This window comes from Rhinopithecus roxellana, chromosome 3 (genome assembly GCF_007565055.1).
Source record: "Rhinopithecus roxellana isolate Shanxi Qingling chromosome 3, ASM756505v1, whole genome shotgun sequence".
Classification (NCBI taxonomy): domain Eukaryota; kingdom Metazoa; phylum Chordata; class Mammalia; order Primates; family Cercopithecidae; genus Rhinopithecus; species Rhinopithecus roxellana.
In genome coordinates, this window is record NC_044551.1 from 135097078 (window position 1) to 135118315 (window position 21238).

The following is a 21238-nucleotide window of genomic DNA, read 5'->3' on the forward strand; positions in this document are numbered from 1 at the left end:
TCTTTGTTCTCATTGGTTTCAAAGAACATCTTTATTTCTGCCTTCATTTTGTTATTTACCCAGTTTTGAGTGAGTTTCTCAATCCTGAGTTCTAATTTGACTGCACTGTGCTCTGAAAGACTGTTTGTTATGATTTCCATTCTTTCACATTTGCTGAGAAGTGTTTTACTTCCAATTATGTGGTCAATTTTAGAATAAGTGCTATGAGATGTTGAGAAGAATATATATTCTGTTGATTTGACATGGAGATATCTGTAGATGTCTCTTAAGTCCACTTGGTCCAGAGCTGAGTTCAAGTCCTGAATATCCTTGTTAATATTCTGTCTGTTGATCTAATATTGACAGTGGGGTGTCAACATCTCCCATTATTATTGTGTGGGAGTCTAAGTCTCTTTGTAGGTCTCTAAGAACTTGCTTTATGAATCTGGGTGCTCCTGTATTGGTTGCATATATATTTAGGATATTTAACTCTTCTTGTTGAATTGATCCCTTTACCATTATGTAATGCCCTTCTTTGTCTCTTTTGATCTTTGCTGGTTTAAAGTCTGTTTTATCAGAGATTAGGATTGCAACTCCTGTTTTTTTTTTTGTTTGGTTTTTGCTTTTCATTTGCTTGGTAAATATTCTTCCATTCCTTTATTTTGAGCCTATGTGTGTCTCTGCACGTGAGATGGGTCTCCTGAATACAGCACACCGATAGTTCTTGACTCTTTATCCAATTTGGCAGTCTGTGTCTTTTAATTGGGAAATTTATCCTATTTACATTTAAGGTTAATATTGTTATGTATGAATTTGATCCTGTCATTATGATGCTAGCTGGTTATTTTGCCCATTAGTTGTAGTTTCTTCATAGTGTCGATGGTCTTTACAATTTGGTATGCTTTTGCAGTGGCTGGTACCGGTTTTACTTTCCATGTTTAGTGCTTCCTTCAGGAGCTCTTATAAGGCAGGCCTGGTGGTGACAAAATCTGTCAGCATTTGCTTGTCTGTAAAGGATTTTATTTCTCCTTCACTTACGAAACTCAGTTTGGCTGGATATGAAATTCTGGGTTTAAAATTCTTTTCTTTAAGAATGTTGAATATTGGCCCCCACTCTCTTCTGGCTTGTAGGGTTTCTGCCAAGAGATCTGCTGTTAGTCTGATGGGCTTCCCTTGGTGAGTAACCCAACCTTTCTCTCTGGCTGCCCTTAACATTGTTTCCTTCATTTCAACTTTGGTGAATCTGACAATTATGTGCTTGGGGTTGCTCTTCTCGAGGGGTATCTTTGTGGTGTTCTCTGTATTTCCTGAATTTGAATGTTGGCCAGTCTTGCTAGGTTGGGGAAGCTCTCCTGGATAATATCCTGAAGGAGTGTTTTCCAGCTTGGTTCCATTCTCCCCATCACTTTCAGGTACACCAATCAAATGTAGATTTGGTCTTTTCACATAGTCCCATATTTCTTGGAGGCTTTGTTCATTCCTTTTTATTTTTTTTCTCTAATCTTGTCTTCTTGCTTTATTTCATTAAGTTTATCTTCAATCTATGATATCCTTTCTTCCACTTGATCGATTCAGCTATTGATACTTGTGTACGCTTCACGAAGTTCTTGTGCTGTGTTTCTGAGCTCCATCAGGTCATTTATGTTCTTCTCTAAACTCGTTATTCTAGTTAGCAATTCATCTAATCTTTTTTCAAGGTTCTTAGCTTCCTTGCATTGGGTTAGAACATGCTCCTTTAGCTCAGAGAAGTTTGTTATTATCCACCTTCTGAAGCCTACTTCTGTCAATCATCAAATTCATTCTCCATCCAGTTTTGTTCCCTTGATAGCAAGGAGTTGTGATCCTTTGGAGGAGAGAACTGTTCTGGTTTTTGGAATTTTCAGCATTTTTGCTCTGGTTTCTCCCCCTCTTTGTGGATTTATCTACCCTTGGTCTTTAATGTTGGTGACCTTCGGATGGGGTCTCTGAGTGGATATGCTGTTCCTTTCTGTTAGTTTTCCTTCTAACAGTCAGGTCCCTCTGCTGCAGGTCTGCTGGAGTTTGCTGGAGGTCCACTCCAGACCCTGTTTGCCTGGGTATCACCAGCAGAGGCTGCAGAACAGCAAAGATTGATTCCTGTTCTTTCCTCTGGAAGCTTCGACCCAGTGGGTCCTGTGCCAGATGCCAGCCAGAGCTCTCCTGTATGAGTTCTCTGCCAGCCCGTACTGGGAGGTATTTCCCAGTCAGGATACATGCGGGTCAGGGACCAACTTGAGGAGGCGGTCTGACCCTTAGTAGAGCTTGAACTCTGTGCTGGGAGATCCGCTGCTCTCTTCAGAGACATTAGGCAGGGACATGTAAGTCTGCTGAAGTTGTGCCCACAGTCACCCCTTCCCCCAGGTGCTCTGTCCCAGGGTGATGGGGGTTTTCTCTATAAGTCCCTGACTGGTGCTGCTTTTTTTCAGAGATGCCCTGCCCAGAGAGGAGAAATCTGGCAGTCCAGCCACAGCAGCCTTGCTGCACTGTGGTGGGCTCAGCTCAGTTAGAACTTTCTGTTGGCTTTGTTTACACTGTGAGGGTAAAACCGCCTACTCCAGCCTCAGCCATGGTGGACGCCCCTCCCCCAACCAAGCTCGAGCTTCCCAGGTCGATCTCAGACTGCCGCTGTGCTGGCAGTGAGAATTTCAAGCCAGTGGATCTTAGTTTGCTGGGCTCCTTGGGGGTGGGACCCACTGAGCAAGACCACTTGGCTCCCTGGCATCAGCCCCCTCTCCAGGGGAGTGAACAGTTCTGTTTTGCTGGCATTCCAGGTACCATTGAGATATGGGGGGTGGGGGGGAACAAAAAAAAAACTCCTGCAGCCAGATTGCTGTCTGCCCAAACAACTGTCCAGTTTTGTGCGTGAAACCCAGGGCCCTGGTGCCTGGTGGTGTAGGCACCGGAGGGAGTCTCCTGGTGTGCAGGTTGCGAAGACTATGGGAAAAGCACCGTATCTGGGCCGGAATGCACAGTTCCTCAGGCTCGGTCTCTCATAGCTTCCCTTGGGTAGGGAGAAAATTCCCTGACCCCTTGCGCTTCTCAGGTGAGGCGACACGCCACCCTGCTTCAGCTTGCCCTCCATGGGCTGCACCCACTGTCCAACCAGTCCCAGTGAGATGAACGGGGTACCTAAGTTGGAAATGCAGAAATCACCTGCCTTCTGCATTGATCTCACTGGGAGCTGCAGACTGGAGCTGTCCTATTCGGCCATTTTGCCAGCAATTCCTGCCTATTGTTCTTGATGGCATTGGGCACAAACAGAAACAATTTATGGTACCATAACATCCTGTGAACATGCCAACACTATTTATCCACATGCTTTTATAACTGGTTGTTCATACACTAGACAGGGAGCAACATGGCACCAGGAATTGTTTCTCAGTCATCTTTGTATCTGCTGAGCTTCTCACAATGATTGGCACATAATAAGTGCTCAATAAATGACCCAGCCGCAAATATAAAATTCCTCTTGCATTCTGAAAAAGTATTTCAAACCTAGACTTGTTTCTTTAGCAGGCCAGTGATTCTTATTGTCAGTTTGTGACTCATAAAAAATGTCAGTTGTTAACCTGGTGTTAACAACTTACCAGGTGCTAACAGTTGACAATCCAAGGTTCTGGTGTTAAACCTACATCAAGACTCTTTTGTTCTCAGAGCCTAATGGAAACCTACCTTGTTCAAAGACCCACTTGAAGGTTACAAGCCACAGCACAAGAGGTTAGATACATCATGGCCCTTGGTGTCCTTCTCTGTGGCTTACCTGTCCAAAGTCTCAACTTTTATCCCGGAGGGTAGAAGAGGGAGAACAGGATGTAAACTCTTGTAACTAATATCCTAATCTTCAAAGAGCAATGGGTTATATACCGGGTGAGAAGGAAGAAAGGGACCACTGAAAAAACTCTTGTCTTTGGTTTAAGGGCATGCCACACCTTTCCCCAAATAGTTCCTTGGAAGACTAACTCACCAATACCTAAAAATCTATGTGGAGTCTTACACCACAATCCTGGAATGTGCCAGAAAGAAGGAAGATATGCAACTTGAAATAGGTTAAAGAGAGGCATTAAAGTGAGCAAAAAAGAGGGGTTTTTTTTGCATGCATAAACTAGTAAACTTGTGTTACTCTTTATGAAAATAGAAATCATAAAAACAAGTAAAATGGGTTCAAAGACAATATTAAGAAATTCATAAACGATACTTCATTTATTGTATTAGGAAAGCTAAGTATTTTTATAAACTGCAATGCTAAGCTTTGAAATGGAATGAAAAGCGGACTACCAGGTACTGTGAAAAACAGTCTAACAACTAGGCAGATCAAGGGTGTTAGTCCGTGTAATAAACATCACATATTTTGGTTTTCTTACACCTGAGAGCAATTTTGTACTACACATTGCTTAGTAAAACAATACAATATCTAATCTTCTCTTTGGCAAGCCTTATTGTCAAATGAAAACTTACTATAAAATGATACCAAGCTATTCCTAGAAAAGTTAAAGGATTGCCCCCTAGTGTTCTTTAGCAGCTTATAACCTGAATATGTTCAGAATGTAATGCTACGAATATATGGGAAAATGTTTCGAGTTACACAATTGAGGCATACTGTATTTTTTAAAATTTTTCTAATTTGTAAGTGAGACTTGATACATGATATTCTGGCTAACTTAATCTACCTCTCTTTTTCCATTTTTGTACTCTTTAGCCTTGACAGCTGTTGGATACAGGAAATGGAGGTTAGAAATTGATCAAGCAAGGTCATGACATTGAGTCAGTTTCCCAAAGAACTACAACAGGTCTTCAAATCACACGGTTTCATTCAATGCTGTTCCATACAAAGTTGATAATAAAAACATGAATTCCCAGCCAGGGCCACTGTCCGTGTGGAGTTTGCACATTCTCCCAATGTCTGCATGGGTTTCTCCAGGTGTTCTGGTTTCCTCCCACATTCCAAAGATGTGCACGTGAGGCTGAATCAGCATGTGTCAATGATTCCAGTCTGAGTGAGTGTGGGTATGAGTGCGACTGTGCCCTGCGATGGGATGGAGTCCTATCCAGGGTTGATCCCTGCCCTGAGCCCTGAGCTACCATGACAGGCTCTGGCAGCCCATGACCTTGAACTGGAATAATAGGGTGACTAATTATTTTGTTTTTATTACTCTTGTGACTAATTATTTTGCTTTCATTACTCTTTCTCAAATGTAGGTATAGCTCACATTTATTTCAATGTTTAATTTCAAAGTAGGTGGTCTTTATTTAGAAGTCTGGTGCTGTTTTTGTGACCAGAAATATGCTGTAGGAACTTAACTATTGTTTATATCAATTAGCTTATGGTAAAATTGGTTACATTGTACATCATTTCACTTAAAGCTGCAATTTCCAAGAACCTGTGGACATTAAATGAGGATATACTGCACAGGAATGTAGGAATAACTATGAAACTCATGTCTCACTAAGAAGACCCCATTTGTTTTCTTTATTAAGCAACAACAAAAAGCTCAGGTACACAACACATCAAAACGTTGCACTGTAAATATGGATTAGTGTAATAGGCTTATTCCTTATCCAGAAATGATAACCTATTTTCTATGGATCACAAGTTTATACGAAACTAAGCTGACACTGGCTGAACACCACACCTCCATGAAAGCAGCACCCAAATGCTCGAGCCTTCACGGAATTTATTTGGTTGTTCCCAAAGGCTTCAGAATTCCCCTCTTCACCATTCCTCGACAGAGAGAATATATATCCTTTCTCATTCTCTCCTAGCTTCACAATTCACCCTGCAAGTTTTTCTCAAGATGACTCCAATGTGTCTACTTCTTGGATAGCCTTTCTTACCTGTGAGATAATTAATCCCAATGCCATAATGCATCCAGTGGCAATGAATGCCATAATGCATGCACAGAGGATGATATAACATGTACCATCCTTGGGGGATTTAAAAAAACAGTCAAATCACTTTCTGTGGTTCAGACTGAGAAAGACTGCTGGGCTGTCTGCTTGACCCACAGGAAATCCATGCATTCTGATCATTCACCCCAGATGTTGGCAGACCAGCCTGCTGTGATTTCTCCTCACGACCATTAGAGAATATCATAGCCAATTTCCTATGTTCCAACTTTTCAATGAGAGAAGCAGGTACCAGTCTCTGTATTCACAAATCCTTTTCATGTAATCTATTTCATTGCACTACTCTTTGCTAGAAGCACAAAGAAGCCTACAAATTTCTCCCCTTTGACAAGTAGTGTATGTGTGTGTGTGTACACATGTGCATGGGTGTGCAGGTGTATATGCGCAGCACTGCAAACACTTCCTAGAACTTTGTAAGTAAGTGTCTGTTACTCTCTACACTAAAATCTATTATCTCCATCCAAATAATAATACACTTATTACAATCTGCAAGTGTATTATCCAGTAGTTACTAAACATTTTCAAGGGAATTTTTTGTGGTTCCATTTAAATACCTGAATAAGATTTCAAACTGATCATGAGGTAAGCATGAGCACTCCTGAAAGGGTTTTATTGGAATGATCAGAAAACTGAAGAAATGCCACAAACCTGATTCTTTATTGGCACCATGTCCACTTTATATGTGGCACCATCTTTGACCACCAGCTGCCTCTCCGCATTTTCAGTAACAATCGGCTGTTCTTTATGATCAGATGATATTCGAAGCCCAACAGCCACATCTCCAAATGTTCCAGCAAGCCGGGTTATGTTAATTTGGATGGATCTAATAAGGTTCTGCCCAATAAGTATTGACTGGCGATCAGAATACAGGGCAAATATTCCATGTGGGTCATCATTTGCATAAACAGAGAACCATGTGATACTTTTCTCCAGGTCCAGTTCTGCTCCTCCCTCTACAGAAACAAGCTGGATCATATAATCTTCCTCTATCTCAGGTACCTCATCTGGTAGCAAATGAACATCAAAGCTAGCTTCACTCTCTCCATCAGCAATGGCGAAAAATCCATTGGTGGAAAGAAAGTCTTCAGTAATGTCAAACTCACTACTTAATTCCCAGTAGACCTAAAATAAAAGAAAAGAACTCAGCAAAGTTATATAATTCAGTACATTGCACCAAATTCCTTTAAATTATGTTTTTCTCTATAATATACAAAAAAAATTGTAATTGTGCATCACTATATTCAAAGCCAAACTCTCTAAGTATATGTTAGCTTGAGACGTATATTGACTCTTTCAGGCTGTTGAATGCTATTTGCAGGACAAGATTACAAAATCTCATTATTTAAAATAATAGCACAATTTGAAGGGACACAGAGAAGCAAGCTACCTTAAAAATTCCAGTTCCACAAATAGCTTTAGTAGTGGACCACACACAATATTTGAAGGTAAAAAGTAGATAATTTGACAATTCAAATCAGAATTTGTTTGTTTTTAATAAAAAGGAACTATCTATGAGATGTCAAAAATCAATCATTATTTTTCAAGAATTGCTGGGCTCCAAACTATGAAGTTTCAACTGAAGAAGTACCAGTTAATATCCAATACAGAAAGATAAGTCAGTGTATAGAGAAATTTCACAAAGTATGTTTTTCTAGCAAATTACCTTGATCTGTTAATCAAAAAATCATGAAAACTTACAAGGCTAAACATTCTATATAAATATACATGCAAATACAATTTCTTAAAAAACAGTTGCTAAATGGAAAAATTCTAATGAGAAATAAGGCCTGGGAGAATTTACACAAATCATTGAGAGGCTTAAGGAGGAAAGGCTTCACTTTATAGCAAACAATAAAATGTAAAATCATTTGGTTCTTTTTTAAGTGTGAGGAAAATCTTTCGAACTAACTGTAACCAAATTTAATTTAGAGAGATAGCTAGTGGTTGATGCTGAGAGAGCCCAAAGATGTTTAAACAAAGCCTCTATTTCTCTGAAGACTCGTGTAATTTTAGTTTATTAAAAACTTTAATTAACTAGAACATGTAGTTTCTCTGTCCCTCTTAACCACATTTGTTAGGCAAACTGGTACTTTGAAAAATCAAATGAAAAATAATACTGTAATCTCTCCAAAGGTGCCCTTGACTCTTCTGACAAAGAAGGTAATGAGCAGGGGTCCTTCCAGAGCCAGAGGCTCCGAATAAGTCTTCTTAGACAAAGTTTCAGGAGCAAACTGAACAACTCCATTTGGGTCACCAAACTTTTGTATCTAAAAAATATAAACAGAGAACAGAGGAAATAATATATAAAACAATAGGGATGAAATTATAGTATCCCACATATTAACAAACAGAGAAACTGAGGAAATTAAAGAAACATAAAAATGACACTTGAATATAATCTACCTAGCTACCTGATTTTTGAAAACTTCTTTATCACATTGACTGTTACCTAAAACAAGTAGGTTCTTATTCCCCAAAGATGATGGGAATTAAGAATCCAGAAAACTCCCATTTGTAGAATCCCAAGAGAATAGTAATTTGATGCCCGAATTTTGCTTTATTCATCTCATATTTACTACATTTAATCAGTTAATTTTAGCTAAATTCTTCCTACTAGCTATGATATACATGGAGAGAAGCAAGCAGGTCCTGTGAGAACTAATTTTATATATCAGCTTGCCAAGACTATGGTGCCCAGTTGTTTGGTCAAATGCTCATCTAGATGTCACCGTGAAGGTATTTTGGAGATACAATGAATACTTACAATCAGCTGACTATACGTAAAGGAGATCACCCTCAAGAATGTGAATGGGCCTCATCTAAACAACTGAAGGCCTTAAAAGTAAAAACTGAGGTTTCCTGGAGAAAAAGGAAATCTGCCTCAGAACTGTAACTTAGGAATCCTGCTTGAGTTTTTAGCTTATTGAACTGCTCCACAAAATTGCAGCTTCAACTCTTTCCTGAGTTTCCTGTCTGCCAGCCTATTTCATGGATTTTGGATTTGCTAGCCCTAACAATCATGTGAGCTTATTCCTTCAAATCTCTCTCTCTCCCACCACCCCGCTGTGTGTGTGTGTGTGTGTGTGTGTGTGTGTGTGTGTGTGTGTGTGCGCGCGCGCGCATGTCTGTCCTATTGGTTTTGTGTCTCTGGAAAACTCTTTGACTGATATAGATCCCAAGTACAAGTATTTTATAAACTTTAAAAAGTGGGTCATCCATCTGCATTATTTTCAGTAGTCTTGGTCCCAGCACTTTTTGCCTTAACTGAACAAGTACCATTTTTCCTTCAAACCATCTGGAATATAACTAGTTAATAATTTTTACATTCTCTGAAGACAAAGATATCCAATGTTTGGTATGCTATAACAAATACCTCTAGTATGCTATAACAAATACCTCTGCTCTAAAACAGCCAAATATTCCAAAAACACCAAATTTTCTCCAAGCTTGTAAAATAAGTATTTATCATATATTAAAATGTTTTTTAATTACCAATAATCAGGCTATGTAATGAGCTGACATGAAAACCAAAAAGTTTGACCCTTCAGAATCATTATGATTTTATTTGGTTTTATAATTTCCAATTCATCACAAGTATGTAGAGTTTCAACAAATGTAAATGTATTTTCTGATAAATCCATTAAATCCACATTTTGTGAGAAAAATAAAGTCATACATACGGTTAATGTAACATCTTTAGCTCTGGAGTCTAATTTAGCTTCTCCTTTCACAAGATGAAGTTTAATAATGAACGTCTCTTCAACTTCAATTTCTTCATGAGGATAGATTGTCAGAATTATGGTTCTCACTCCGCCTTCTCCTTCTCTAAAAGAGAAGAGCCCGCTCACTGGGTCTGCAATGTCTCCATTCTGTGGCAGTAAGGCTTCTTCAGAGTTGGGTCCTACTATCTCCCAGTTCACCTATAGGATGTTTTTGGTTTTGGTATTTAATAGAGATCAATTTTAAGCAAATAATTATTTCAGGGTATCTAGTATTAAGAAAATATATACACATACAGGAAAATTATTCTAGGATAATTCCATCAAATTGCTGTTTCATAAACTGTTTTTTGTTGTTAAAAATAATGATATCTGCGGCAGGGTGCAGTGGCTCACACCTGTAATCCCAGCACTTTGGGAGGCCGAGGTGGGCGGATCACCTGAGATCAGGAGTTTGAGACCAACCTGGCCAACATGGTGAAACCGTGTCTCTACTAAAATTACAAAAATTAGCCAGACGTGGTGACCGACGGCTGTAATCCCAGCTACTCGGGGCTGAAACAGGAGAATTGCTTGAACCCAGGAGGCAGGGGTTGCAGGGAGCCAAGATCCTGCCACTGCACTCCAGCCTAGACAACAAGAGCGAAACTCCATCTCAAAAAAAAAAAAAAAAGATATTTGCAAATATAAACTACATACCTATAATATTCATGAATAAAATTATCTAACAGAAGAAAAGTATTAATAACCAGTAATTTGTCATCACATAGGATAAAAAACATGTAAAAATCTATATTAAAATACATATTGGAGAAATATAAACATTTTAAAAACATATAAGTACAATACTGTCCTGCTGTGTGCACAGGCTGTGCCAATCAAAACCTATATAAATAAGACAACAAAACCATGCAAAAACTCTGCTGTAGACCATGCAAAAACTCTGCTGTAAACCATGCAAAAACTCTGCTGTAGACCATGCAAAAATGTTAAAGCTGTAGACCATGCAAAAATGTTAAAGCTGTAGACCATGCAAAAATGTTAAAGCTGTAGACCATGCAAAAATGTTAAACCTACTTACATTCCTAGTGTAAAAGACACAGAAATCTTCATACATTGTTATAAGAAACAAAGTTTTCTACATTTCTATGATTTGAAATGGTATGCCTCTCACACAGTCTACAAAGAACGTTGGGCACTTGTGTTTGCTTCTTACTTGATCTTTCATCAGCAGCGCGCCAGCTGACTATTTCCTTTTTCAAACACCATGTCCTGTCTTCTTGGCTTACATGATACTTAATGTGCCACCTGCCTTCCTAGTTTTCCTCCTCCTCTACTTCTCAAGCTTCTCTGCTGGCTCTCCTTCCTCTGATCTCTACATGGTGGAAGCTCAGGACTCAGCACCATATCCTTCCCGTTTCCAGATATACCCCTTACGCCCCATGTGTTCAAACGCTTCTCCATGTGTCAACACCTTCCAAACCACAACACACACTCGCATGCTGACCTGCCTACGTGACCATGCTCCCCTGGGATGTCCAGTAGTATCTCAGAAGAACATGGCCAAAACAGAACTCTTAATTTCTCCTTGAGCTTCTGCATTTTAGTAAACAACCCTACAAATTATCCAGCTGCTCAAACTTAAATTCAAGGAGTTATCCTTGATTCCTGTGTTTCCCTCAGCCTCTACTTCCAACCTAGTGAATTTTTCTTCCAAATATCAATGTATATCCACTTCTCGCCATCTTTATTTTCACCACTCTGTCGGAGCCACTGTCAGCTTTGACTTGGACGATAGAGGGAAATAAATAGCCTCCCAGCTATCCTTCCTGCTCCTATGCTGCCCCACCAACTTCTTGAATCCGTTTTCCTTGCAGTAGACTTAAACAGCTGCTTTAAAAGACAATCTGGTGACATTGTTCTCTGGCTTACGATTTTCTAATGGCATCCTATTTCTACTTCGAATGAAATCTTTTTTTTTAATTATTATACTTTAAGTTCTAGGGCACATGTGCACAACGTGCAGGTTTGATACATAGGTATACATGTGCCATGTTGGTTTGCTGCACCCATCAACTCATCATTTACATTAGGTATTTCTCCTAATGCTATCCCTCCCCCAGTTCCCCACCCCCAACAGGCCCCAGTGTGTGATGTTCCCTGCACTGTGTCCAAGTGCTCTCATTGTTCAATTCCCACCTGTAAGTGAGAAAACGTGGTGCTTGGCTTCCTCTCCCTGTGTTAGTTTGCTGAGAATGATGGTTTCCAGCTTCATTCATGTCCCTGCAAAGGACATGAACTCATCATTTTTTATGGTTGCATAGTATTCCATGGTGGATATGTGCCACATTTTCTTAATCCAGTCTATCACTGATGGACATCTGGGTTGGTTCCAAGTCTTTGCTATTGTGAATAGTGCCACAATAAACACACGTGTGTGTGTGTCTTTACAGTAGCATGATTTATAATCCTTTGGGTATATACCCAGTAATGGGATTGCTAGGTCAAATGGTATTTCTAGTTCTAGATCCTTGAGGAATCGCCACACTGTCTTCCACAATGGTTGAACCCATTTACACTCCTACCAACAGTGTAAAAGTGTTTCTATTTCTCCACATCCTCTCCGGCAACTGTTGTTTCCTGACTTTTTAGTGATCATCATTCTAACTGGAGTGAGATGGTATTTCGTCGCGTTTCGATGTGCATTTCTCTGATGACCAGTGATGATGGCATTTTTTCATGTGTCTGTTGGCCGGATAAATGTCTTCTTTTGAGAAGTGTCTGTTCATATCCTTTGCCCACTTTTTGATGGTGTTTTTTTTTTTTTTTCTTGTAAATTTGTTTGAGTTCTTTGTAGTTTCCGGACATTAGCCCTTTGTCAGATGGGCAGTAGATTGTAAAAATTTTCTCCCATTCTGTAGGTTGCCTGTTCACTCTGATGGTAGTCTCTTTTGCTGTGCAGAAGCTCTTTAGTTTAATTAGATCCTATTTGTCAATTTTGGCTTTTGTTGCCATTGCTTTTGGTGTTTTAGACATGAAGCCTTTGCCCATGCCTATGTCCTGAATGGTATTTCCTAGGTTTTCTTCTAGGATTTTTATGGTTTGGGGTCTTACTTTTAAGTCTTTAATCCATCTTGAGTTAATTTTTGTATGTGGTATAAGGAAGGGGCCCAGTTTCAGCTTTCTGCATATGGCTAGCCAGTTTTCCCAACACCATTGATTAAATAGGGAATCCTTTCCCCATTGCTTGTTTTTGTCAGGTTTGTCACAGATCAGATGGTTGTAGATGTGGGGTGTTATTTCTGAGGCCTCTGTTCTGTTCCATTGGTCTATATCTCTGTTTTGGTACCAGTACCATGCTGTTTTGGTTACTTAGCCTTGTAGTATAGTTTGAAGTCAGGTAGTGTGATGCCTCCAACTTTGTTCTTTTTGCTTAGGATTGTCTTGGCAATGTGGGCTCTTTTTTGGTTCCATATGAAGTTTAAAGTCCTTTTTTCCAATTCTGTGAAGAAAGTCATTGGTAGCTTGATGAGGATGGCAATGACTCTATAAATTACCTTGGGCAGTATGGCCATTTTCACTATATTGATTCTTCTGATCCATGAGCATGGAATGTTCTTCCATTTGTTTGTGTCCGCTTTTATTTCGCTAAGCAATGAAATCTTTAACCTGGCTTAGGAAGTTCTGTGTGATCGAACATCTTTGGGCCTTCTGATCTATCCTGTGCTATTATCCCCTTACCTCCAGGTCCCAACCACATGAACCCCTCCATGCCTGAAACATGCCAGCTTATGCTTCTGCAGAAGCTATTATTCCTTCTGCTCAAATGCTCACTCTTCTAACCTCTTTCTCATAACGCATCTTGCAGCTGACTTACTACATCCTCACCATCCAGCACAGCACTTGCAATTGTGTCTCCCAGTTTTACAAGCAGAGCCCTTACTGTTATCAGATCAATTTATTTTTAGCTGTTTATTGCTCAGCTCTGCTTAATAAAATGAAAACTCTGTAAGAACAGAGAGGAGGTCTGTCTAGTTCCCCAGTATATTCTCAGTACCTAGAACAGAGTGTGACACACAGAAAGCATTCAAAGAATACTTGTTGAATTACTAAATTTTATGAGAATCATTTACTTCATTTCTAACAAGCCCTCAAGGTTCCCTGAGGACAGATGTATGCCTCATACATTTTTATGTACTTCATCTAGCTCAAAAGCTGCTGTACACATACAAGGTAATTAATAAATATTGATTGATTGTGAATAAAGAAATAAATATACTTGGGGAATGAGAAAACACACCATACTCAGTCCATCAAAAATTATATTTAAAGTCATGAGTAAAATAAATCTACCTGAATCTCTCCCAAGAGTCCTCCAGTCCGCTCCAGAACCAGCGATAAAATCATTGTGGAATTGGGATTAGAAACAGAAATTTTGCTTTGATTGAGAAACCTTACAACGCCAAAGGGAGAGTCACTCTTGGCTATTATAATTTTGCTCACTAGGTGGCGTCCAAGGACCGCTCCTCCAGTAGCTCCAGTGAGTAGAATTTCAATGGGCTCCTCAAATTCACTGCATGGCAAGAAGGAGCAATTCTGTGAGTCTAAACATATTAAAGTGCTTGTAAAATCCCAATAACCAGTCATTTTCCAAATTGGTCATACATATTCAAGGCACAGTAGTCACACATCAAGTGGTAAGAAGTGGGTGCTTAGCTAAAAGAATGAATGATTAACATCAATATTATATGACCTAGGGCAGTCGTAGGGACTTTCTTGCCCTCTTTTTAATTGCTTAATGCATAAAGCAAGTGAATTGAAGGATGTTTCCACGTTCTAATTAGAGTTTTTAAGTCTAGAGAAACAGAAAATATTATTTCCTTTATTTGAAATGAAGTGACATATGCAACCACATCGTCTCCTAGTCCCTTTCCCTACCCCTACACCCCAAAAGTATTTCACCTGTTGTTTCTCAATGGACACATATTATCTAAAGTTCTATTGTCAGTGCAGAACATATGTAAGGGTTAGAACACAATACTTATGTCTTATGTATGCCCACATTATTTTCTATATACCAACCTTTCATTGTCATCAATGATGGAGATATTTATAAAACTTAAGTTTTGCCCATGCTGAAAGGTGACTGTACTGTCATGTAAAATGTAATCAACACCTCCAGGACTGGCAGAGGAGCTCTGAGAGATGAAATCAGCTGTCACATAGCCATAAGTTCCATGTAGCCTCACCACTGGAATCATGATTAGCCCAACATCTTCCTCCACTGTAATGGGAACTTGGAATTAATTGGTAAGCCAGACAGAGCAACTAACTTATAAGATTCAGCCAAATTAAACCTGGCAATTCAATATAATGGCACAAAGTAAGCACTCTATGTTTTCATAGTTCTTTTATCATTTTCAAAGGGGATTAGTGAAAAACCTCCTGACTTATTTTTTAGGAGGAACATAGTTTACGAGATGTTGAAAGTTACAGTGAGCAGTACAATTAGCATTTAAATAACCTATTTAATCGGTAGCATTGGCATTCTCCCTCCATGTACTACATACCAATAAATGATCCTTGCTTTCTAAGACAATGTTAGATGGACACAAGGAAACATTTAAGGTGGTTGTGCTCATAGGAAACCACTCTGGATTGCTTCCACACATTCAGTTGAAATATAAACATCGTAATATAAATAAATGAGGTTTATGATATGTATATCATATGAATTTTTAAAAGTCCAGATATAAGTACAATTTGATTACATTTTCACTTCTCATGAAATCTACTTGTGAATCTGAAAATGCATCTTCAATGTTTGATTTCAACTTAAACATTATTTTCAAAAATATATTTCTTAAACTATGCTAAATTCTGCATATTAAAATATAATTTAATAGGGCTCATATTAGCTATGACTAAACAATACCCAATGTACATTATAAATATAAATATGCACTGACCAAAATTCCCCAAAGACAATGAATCTAACAGAAAACAATGAACTGAAAAAATTCTAAGTGTCATTTATTTCTTGATGCAAAAATGTAATAAGATTTTTACCAGGTAGAGACTGAAGTTCACAAAGTAGTGATGCATTCCATGACTTACCTATAAAGTCATTATAAACCGACGCCTAAGGCAATTTTTTTTTTTTTTTTTTTTTTTGAGACGGGAATCTCGCTCTGTCACCCAGGCTGGAGTGCAGTGGCCGGATCTCAGCTCACTGCAAGCTCCGTCTCCTGGGTTTATGCCATTCTCCTGCCTCAGTCTCCCGAGCAGCTGGGACTTCAGGCACCTGCCACCTCGCCCAGCTAGTTTTTTGTATTTTTTAGTAGAGACGGGGTTTCACCATGTTAGCCAGGATGGTCTCGATCTCCTGACCTTGTGATCTGCCCATCTCGGCCTCCCAAAGTGCTGGGATTACAGGCTTGAGCCACCGCGCCCGGCCTCTAAGGCAATTTTTTATGAACTTTAAAAATGGCTAGATAACCAAAGAATTTTGATAGAGGCAAAGAAGCCAATCAGGTTAATTGCAGCAATAAGATATTTATTTTTAAAGTCATATTCGCATTCTGTATTTTAATAAAATCATTTCTTAGAAAGGCAGCCATCTCTTCCTACCTGGGAAGGAACGTAACCATATATTCTGTATTCTACTTCTACAACAGGAAAGAATTAGGAATATCAGGCAAGCTGCTATTGGGGACTGTTTCAAGAAAGCAAGATCAAGGATTCAGATACTACCTGCATCTCTAGGCCAGTAAAGTATTCATTTCAAAGATGATTATTAATTAGGAAGTAAATATTCACTGATTTCTAGTCACATAGGAAATTAAATATGCACAAATTACAAAGACTTTCATTAAAATGTTTGAAACAGAAACATTTTAATAATACTAATGTTAAATACAGTTTTTCTAGATAGCCTTGTTCCTAACATTGCCATTCACAGCAAGGTTCAAGACCACCCAAAGGTAACTGAAAATGTACTTCAAATAAGTAAATAAGTATAAAAGTGCATATGTGTAAACACAAACACACACACCCACAGCAAACTAAAAAAAATGTACACATTGAAATTCAAACTAATGTAATTTGGAAAGTGGTGGTACACTTACTTACAAGCTAGCTAACTGAACCTACCTTCGAAGGCAGTATACTTTGGGTCAAATTCAATGATGCCTTCTGCATTATCATTTTTCATTATCGTGATTCGAACAATGGAGATGTTTCCTATTTCAGGAGGTTCATCTATCTGAAGTCCATTTTCTTGGATGGTAAAATCATACCCTCTTCCAAAGTCATATAAATTAGAATAAAATAAAATACAACAAAATAAAAAATACATAATTGCATAGCATGAATTAAAAAATCCTCTTAGCTCCTACAACTTAGTTTTATAAAGTACTTCAATACTTTTAAAGATCCTCAACACTAAAATACTCTTTTTTTCTGAAATGATATTTTGAAACAGATTTCTGTACTGCTCCCAATTATTGGTGCCTATACGAAGCCAAAACTAATATAAAGTTACTAAACGTGGGCAATGGGAAGATAATAAACTGTGAGAAAATTGGAAAGATGCTGTTGTAAAATGAACCTCTGGGAATCATGGCTGAATACTTGTGCAGTAATAGACCTAGTGCACTCAGAGATAGGTAAGCAGGAGGCCTTGAGATTTACAGTGTTAGGTTAAGATGATTTATTTAAAGAAACAGTGAGTGTCATGACACTAATTAAATTTCAAACTAAAACATCAAGATTCAAAAAAATACCTCTCAATACCAGCCTGGGCAACATAGTGAGACCTTATCTCTACTAAAAACTAATTTTAAAAAATTAGCCAGACATGATGGCACATGCCTGCAGTCGTAACTAATTAGAAGTCTGAGGCGAGAGGATACCTTTAGTCCAGGCATTCAAAGTTGCAGTGAACTATGATTGTGCCACTGCACTCTGTCCTGGATGACACAGCAAGACTTTGGAAAGAAAAGAAGAGAAGAGAGAAGAGAGAAGAGAGAAGAGAGAAGAGAGAGGAGAGAAGAGAAGAGAAGAGAAGAGAAGAGAAGAGAAAGAAAGGAAGGGAAGAGAAGAGAATGAAGTTCCTTTCCTTTTCCTTTCTTGTTACTTCCTCCTTTCTTTCTTCCTTCTTCTCTTCTTTCCTAAGGAAGGGAAGGGAAGGGAAGGGAAGGGAAGGGAAGGGAAGAGAAGGGAAGGAGGAGGAGGGGAAGGAGGAGAAGGAGGAGAGAGAGAGGAAGGTAAGAAGTGAAGGAAGGAAGGAAGGAAAGAGGAAGGAAGGAGAAAGAAAGAAAAATAAAAAAGAAAGAAAAGTATTTCAATTTCTACAGAAACCAATCATAATCAATTCCTCTATCTTTAATATAGATGGTAGTTTACTTCTGTAATGATACTTCTGCAAAAGAAGTTTTTTTTTAGATTAATATTATTCCCATCAAACAAAGCTTCAACTTCCAGGGCTTCAAAATATGACTTGAATTCCTGATGCTAAAAAACGGCGATAAACCATTTTAGTCCTTCATTCAATTCCCAAATTCTATTCTGGTATTTATATCCTACCTATTGTTGAAAGGTTGAAAGTTGGTGAATCCAATATAAGGCAAAATTATAAAACTGAGGTTTGGACTATTAAACGATGAGTAACTGTTATCAGTAGTCTGAGATGGGCTGTAGATCAGCGAGTTGTACTACTTACCTTTTGAGATCTAAGAAAACCTAGAAATTTATCTGGAAGGCAAAACTTGCTTCCCCAGAATTAAACTTACATAGAAACCGCTTTTTAAAAAAACAGTAGCAAAGAAGACAAAATCCTCAAGCTCTAGCTGGTTAATAACACAAATATGATCTCACATTAAATAAGCTTTTACCAAATTGCAGTTTATTTAATTAAAATCATCAGTGATCAGCTCAAACTTTTTACTATATCTACTAGGAGTACAAATTCACTCTCACTGCCAGGCACAGAAGCATTTTTGGGAAATTTAAAATTTGAAGGGTATGTGAGCCCACAATATATATTTTTTCCCAGATGGGATGATATACACTTAAGTCACTGAGTGACATATTTTAGTTTAAAAAAGTTTTTAAAGCATGATATTCACATTACAAATGCAAAAATATTTTCATGCACAAGAAAAATGTCTTTGTGATTCTTCTAAACGCAGGCATTATTCTAGTTGAAGGGCCCACCTATCTGCTATCCGGGCAGAGGTGCTGGTAGGTCTCTCTCAACCTGTGCACTGCAGAACCTGTGAGTATTTAAACATGCTAAAGATGTTTTTCCATCTCATCAAATCTGCCCCACTAAATCAGGGAATGAAAGAGACTCATTATGGTTAATTCATGATCTTCCTTGAAAGCATGGTGCACATTAATGGCCAACTAGCTTTCACTCTAAATTTTCCCCACTTTAAAACTATGGGGCAAGCATCTATGTCATTCACCCACAGAGAAATCAATACAGCCTTCAGATGCACCAAGGAAAGAAATCCCTCCCTCCAGCCCTTTCACAAGTATGGAAATCAAAAGCAGCAAATTCAGCCACACCAGTTGACCTCTGATTTAGAGAGCTGTTAGGCTGTTTCTTCACCATTTAGAAGCCCATATCATATTCAACTTCCTGGCCACCCAGAATGAGTCCACACAATAGAAACACATACTTTCAACTTTCAGAGAGAAGTTATATTTGAGAAAATTTAAAATAAAAAAGCAGTCATTGTCATACTTTCCCTTCTATGACCTGTTCTAATGTAACACAAATCTGAGAAACAGTAGGGAAAGAACTGCTTTAGAGCTCAGTATCAATCTCTACACGATAGAACTTTCTCTCTCTCTGCTTTTGGCTTTCTTTTTCCTAATTTCCTTTCTACTTTACCTTCCCTGGAGTTCCACCTTTGTAATTGTTAGAGAAAATTCCTCTGGGCCTTCAGGATGGTCATCATCAAGGATTTCAACTTGCAGACTTTTCCTCATCTCCCCTGCTTCAAAGAGGAGTTCCCCGGCTGCAGGAACAAAATCCAAGCCTGCTTCCGCTGTCCCGCTCATCGTCTCGTACCAGAGTCGCACGCGGCCAAAAGCTCCACCGGAACGGATGATTGTGATGTTAACCTATGCAAAAAGCATTTTCTTATTTGATTTGGATGTTTAATCTACCAGACAATACTATCTCTAACTAAAGGTTCTATTTACCAGGATTGTGTTAAAATTACATATAAGGTTATAAAATTATATACATTATATGCTAAAATAATGATGTTTGGAGCAAATTAATCAGTTTGTGAAAAGTTTGGAATAGAAACAAGAAAACATTTTAATATGTAAAAATAAAAATGATATTAAAATCTTAAGCATTTCATACTATACCCTCTGTGCTTCTGACACTCGAAGTTGCTCATGTGAAAAGGCAAACTGGCCATAGGGAGAGTCGCTGGCCACCATCGTGATGTTGGCAGTGCTGCTGGATTCACTCAGAACTCCTCCCTCACTGATGGCAGTGAGATGAAACTCATAGAAACTTTTTTCCTCGGGAATGTCATCATTCAAAGCCTAGAGAAAGACAAAGAATCATCGACAGTAGAATCTGTGAAATTTCAAGAAAAACTCCTAACCTCTAAATAATAACAGATTTTGTAATAATAATCTCCTCCCCATTCCCACTTTTAACCCCACACACAGGCACCTCCACAATAACAAATGCTGTCATATTAACCTTCTCTCCAGTCCCCACTGTCATCCACACACACGCACACGCGCACACACACACATGCGTGTGCATGCCAACAACCATAAATGCTGGAATATTTACCTCCTCCCCATTCCCCACTTCTAACCACACACACATACACACACACACACACACATATGCTCACACCTGCACGCACACCAGCACACAGAGTAAAGGGCATAACAGAAACCAGCTAATATTGATACCTGTATTACTACAATGACTGCAGACTGTCCATCTCGCATTGTCAGTTTTCCTGATGTTTCAGCAAATTCCCCCATGGAAGGAGGGAATATCCTCCAGAACACTGTGACCTCCCCCAGAATCCCTGGGCCACGAACAAGGCTACAACAATAAACAAATGTATACAATACATTTCAATTGAAGGTACTTTTCTTAAACATTTTCTCTTTTAACAGTAAACAATTTTCATCCATTTCAGTAACAGTTCTCTTTTAAATAACCTCATCTACTACCAACTATAAACCAAAGAAAGTCTTAAAATTCCAAGATAGTAACACCCAAAGTATTAAGCTAGTGCAAATCTATCTTGACAGGAATACAGGCAAAAATTTATCACTAAAAGCACAAGGTTTAAAGAAATAAAAAGAAGTATTAATATTTATAGGCTTTTCACTTAACACGAAAGGTACAAAATATGAAAAGTCTAAGTTCTCTAAAGACTGGAAGACCCTTTATATAAGGGCATGCTGATGGGAAGGGATAGCCTTACTTCTGGATAACTACCACGAGGATAAAGTATAAAGTCAAACTCAGCTAAGCCATTGATAGTTGCTTCCCATCCCTCATAAGAAAATTTACGAGTAAACAAACTTGCCTATGATCATACTAATTTAGTTATATGATA

At 38.6% G+C, this 21238-nt stretch overlaps 1 protein-coding gene across 1 annotated transcript in view; it reads right to left on the reverse strand.

Annotated features, from left to right (window-relative positions):
• Positions 1 to 21238, reverse strand: part of ADGRV1 (adhesion G protein-coupled receptor V1) — a 611804-nt gene that overhangs the window by 373621 nt on the left and 216945 nt on the right. Inside the window, exons 62-70 of the mRNA XM_030927972.1 lie at positions 20577 to 20715; positions 20010 to 20192; positions 19522 to 19754; positions 16773 to 16921; positions 14703 to 14904; positions 13974 to 14193; positions 9582 to 9821; positions 8019 to 8168; positions 6550 to 7023 (exon numbers count right to left, since the gene is read on the reverse strand). Of these exons, the coding sequence (XP_030783832.1) occupies positions 6550 to 7023; positions 8019 to 8168; positions 9582 to 9821; positions 13974 to 14193; positions 14703 to 14904; positions 16773 to 16921; positions 19522 to 19754; positions 20010 to 20192; positions 20577 to 20715 (1990 nt within the window). The remainder of the gene's footprint in view (positions 1 to 6549; positions 7024 to 8018; positions 8169 to 9581; positions 9822 to 13973; positions 14194 to 14702; positions 14905 to 16772; positions 16922 to 19521; positions 19755 to 20009; positions 20193 to 20576; positions 20716 to 21238) is intronic.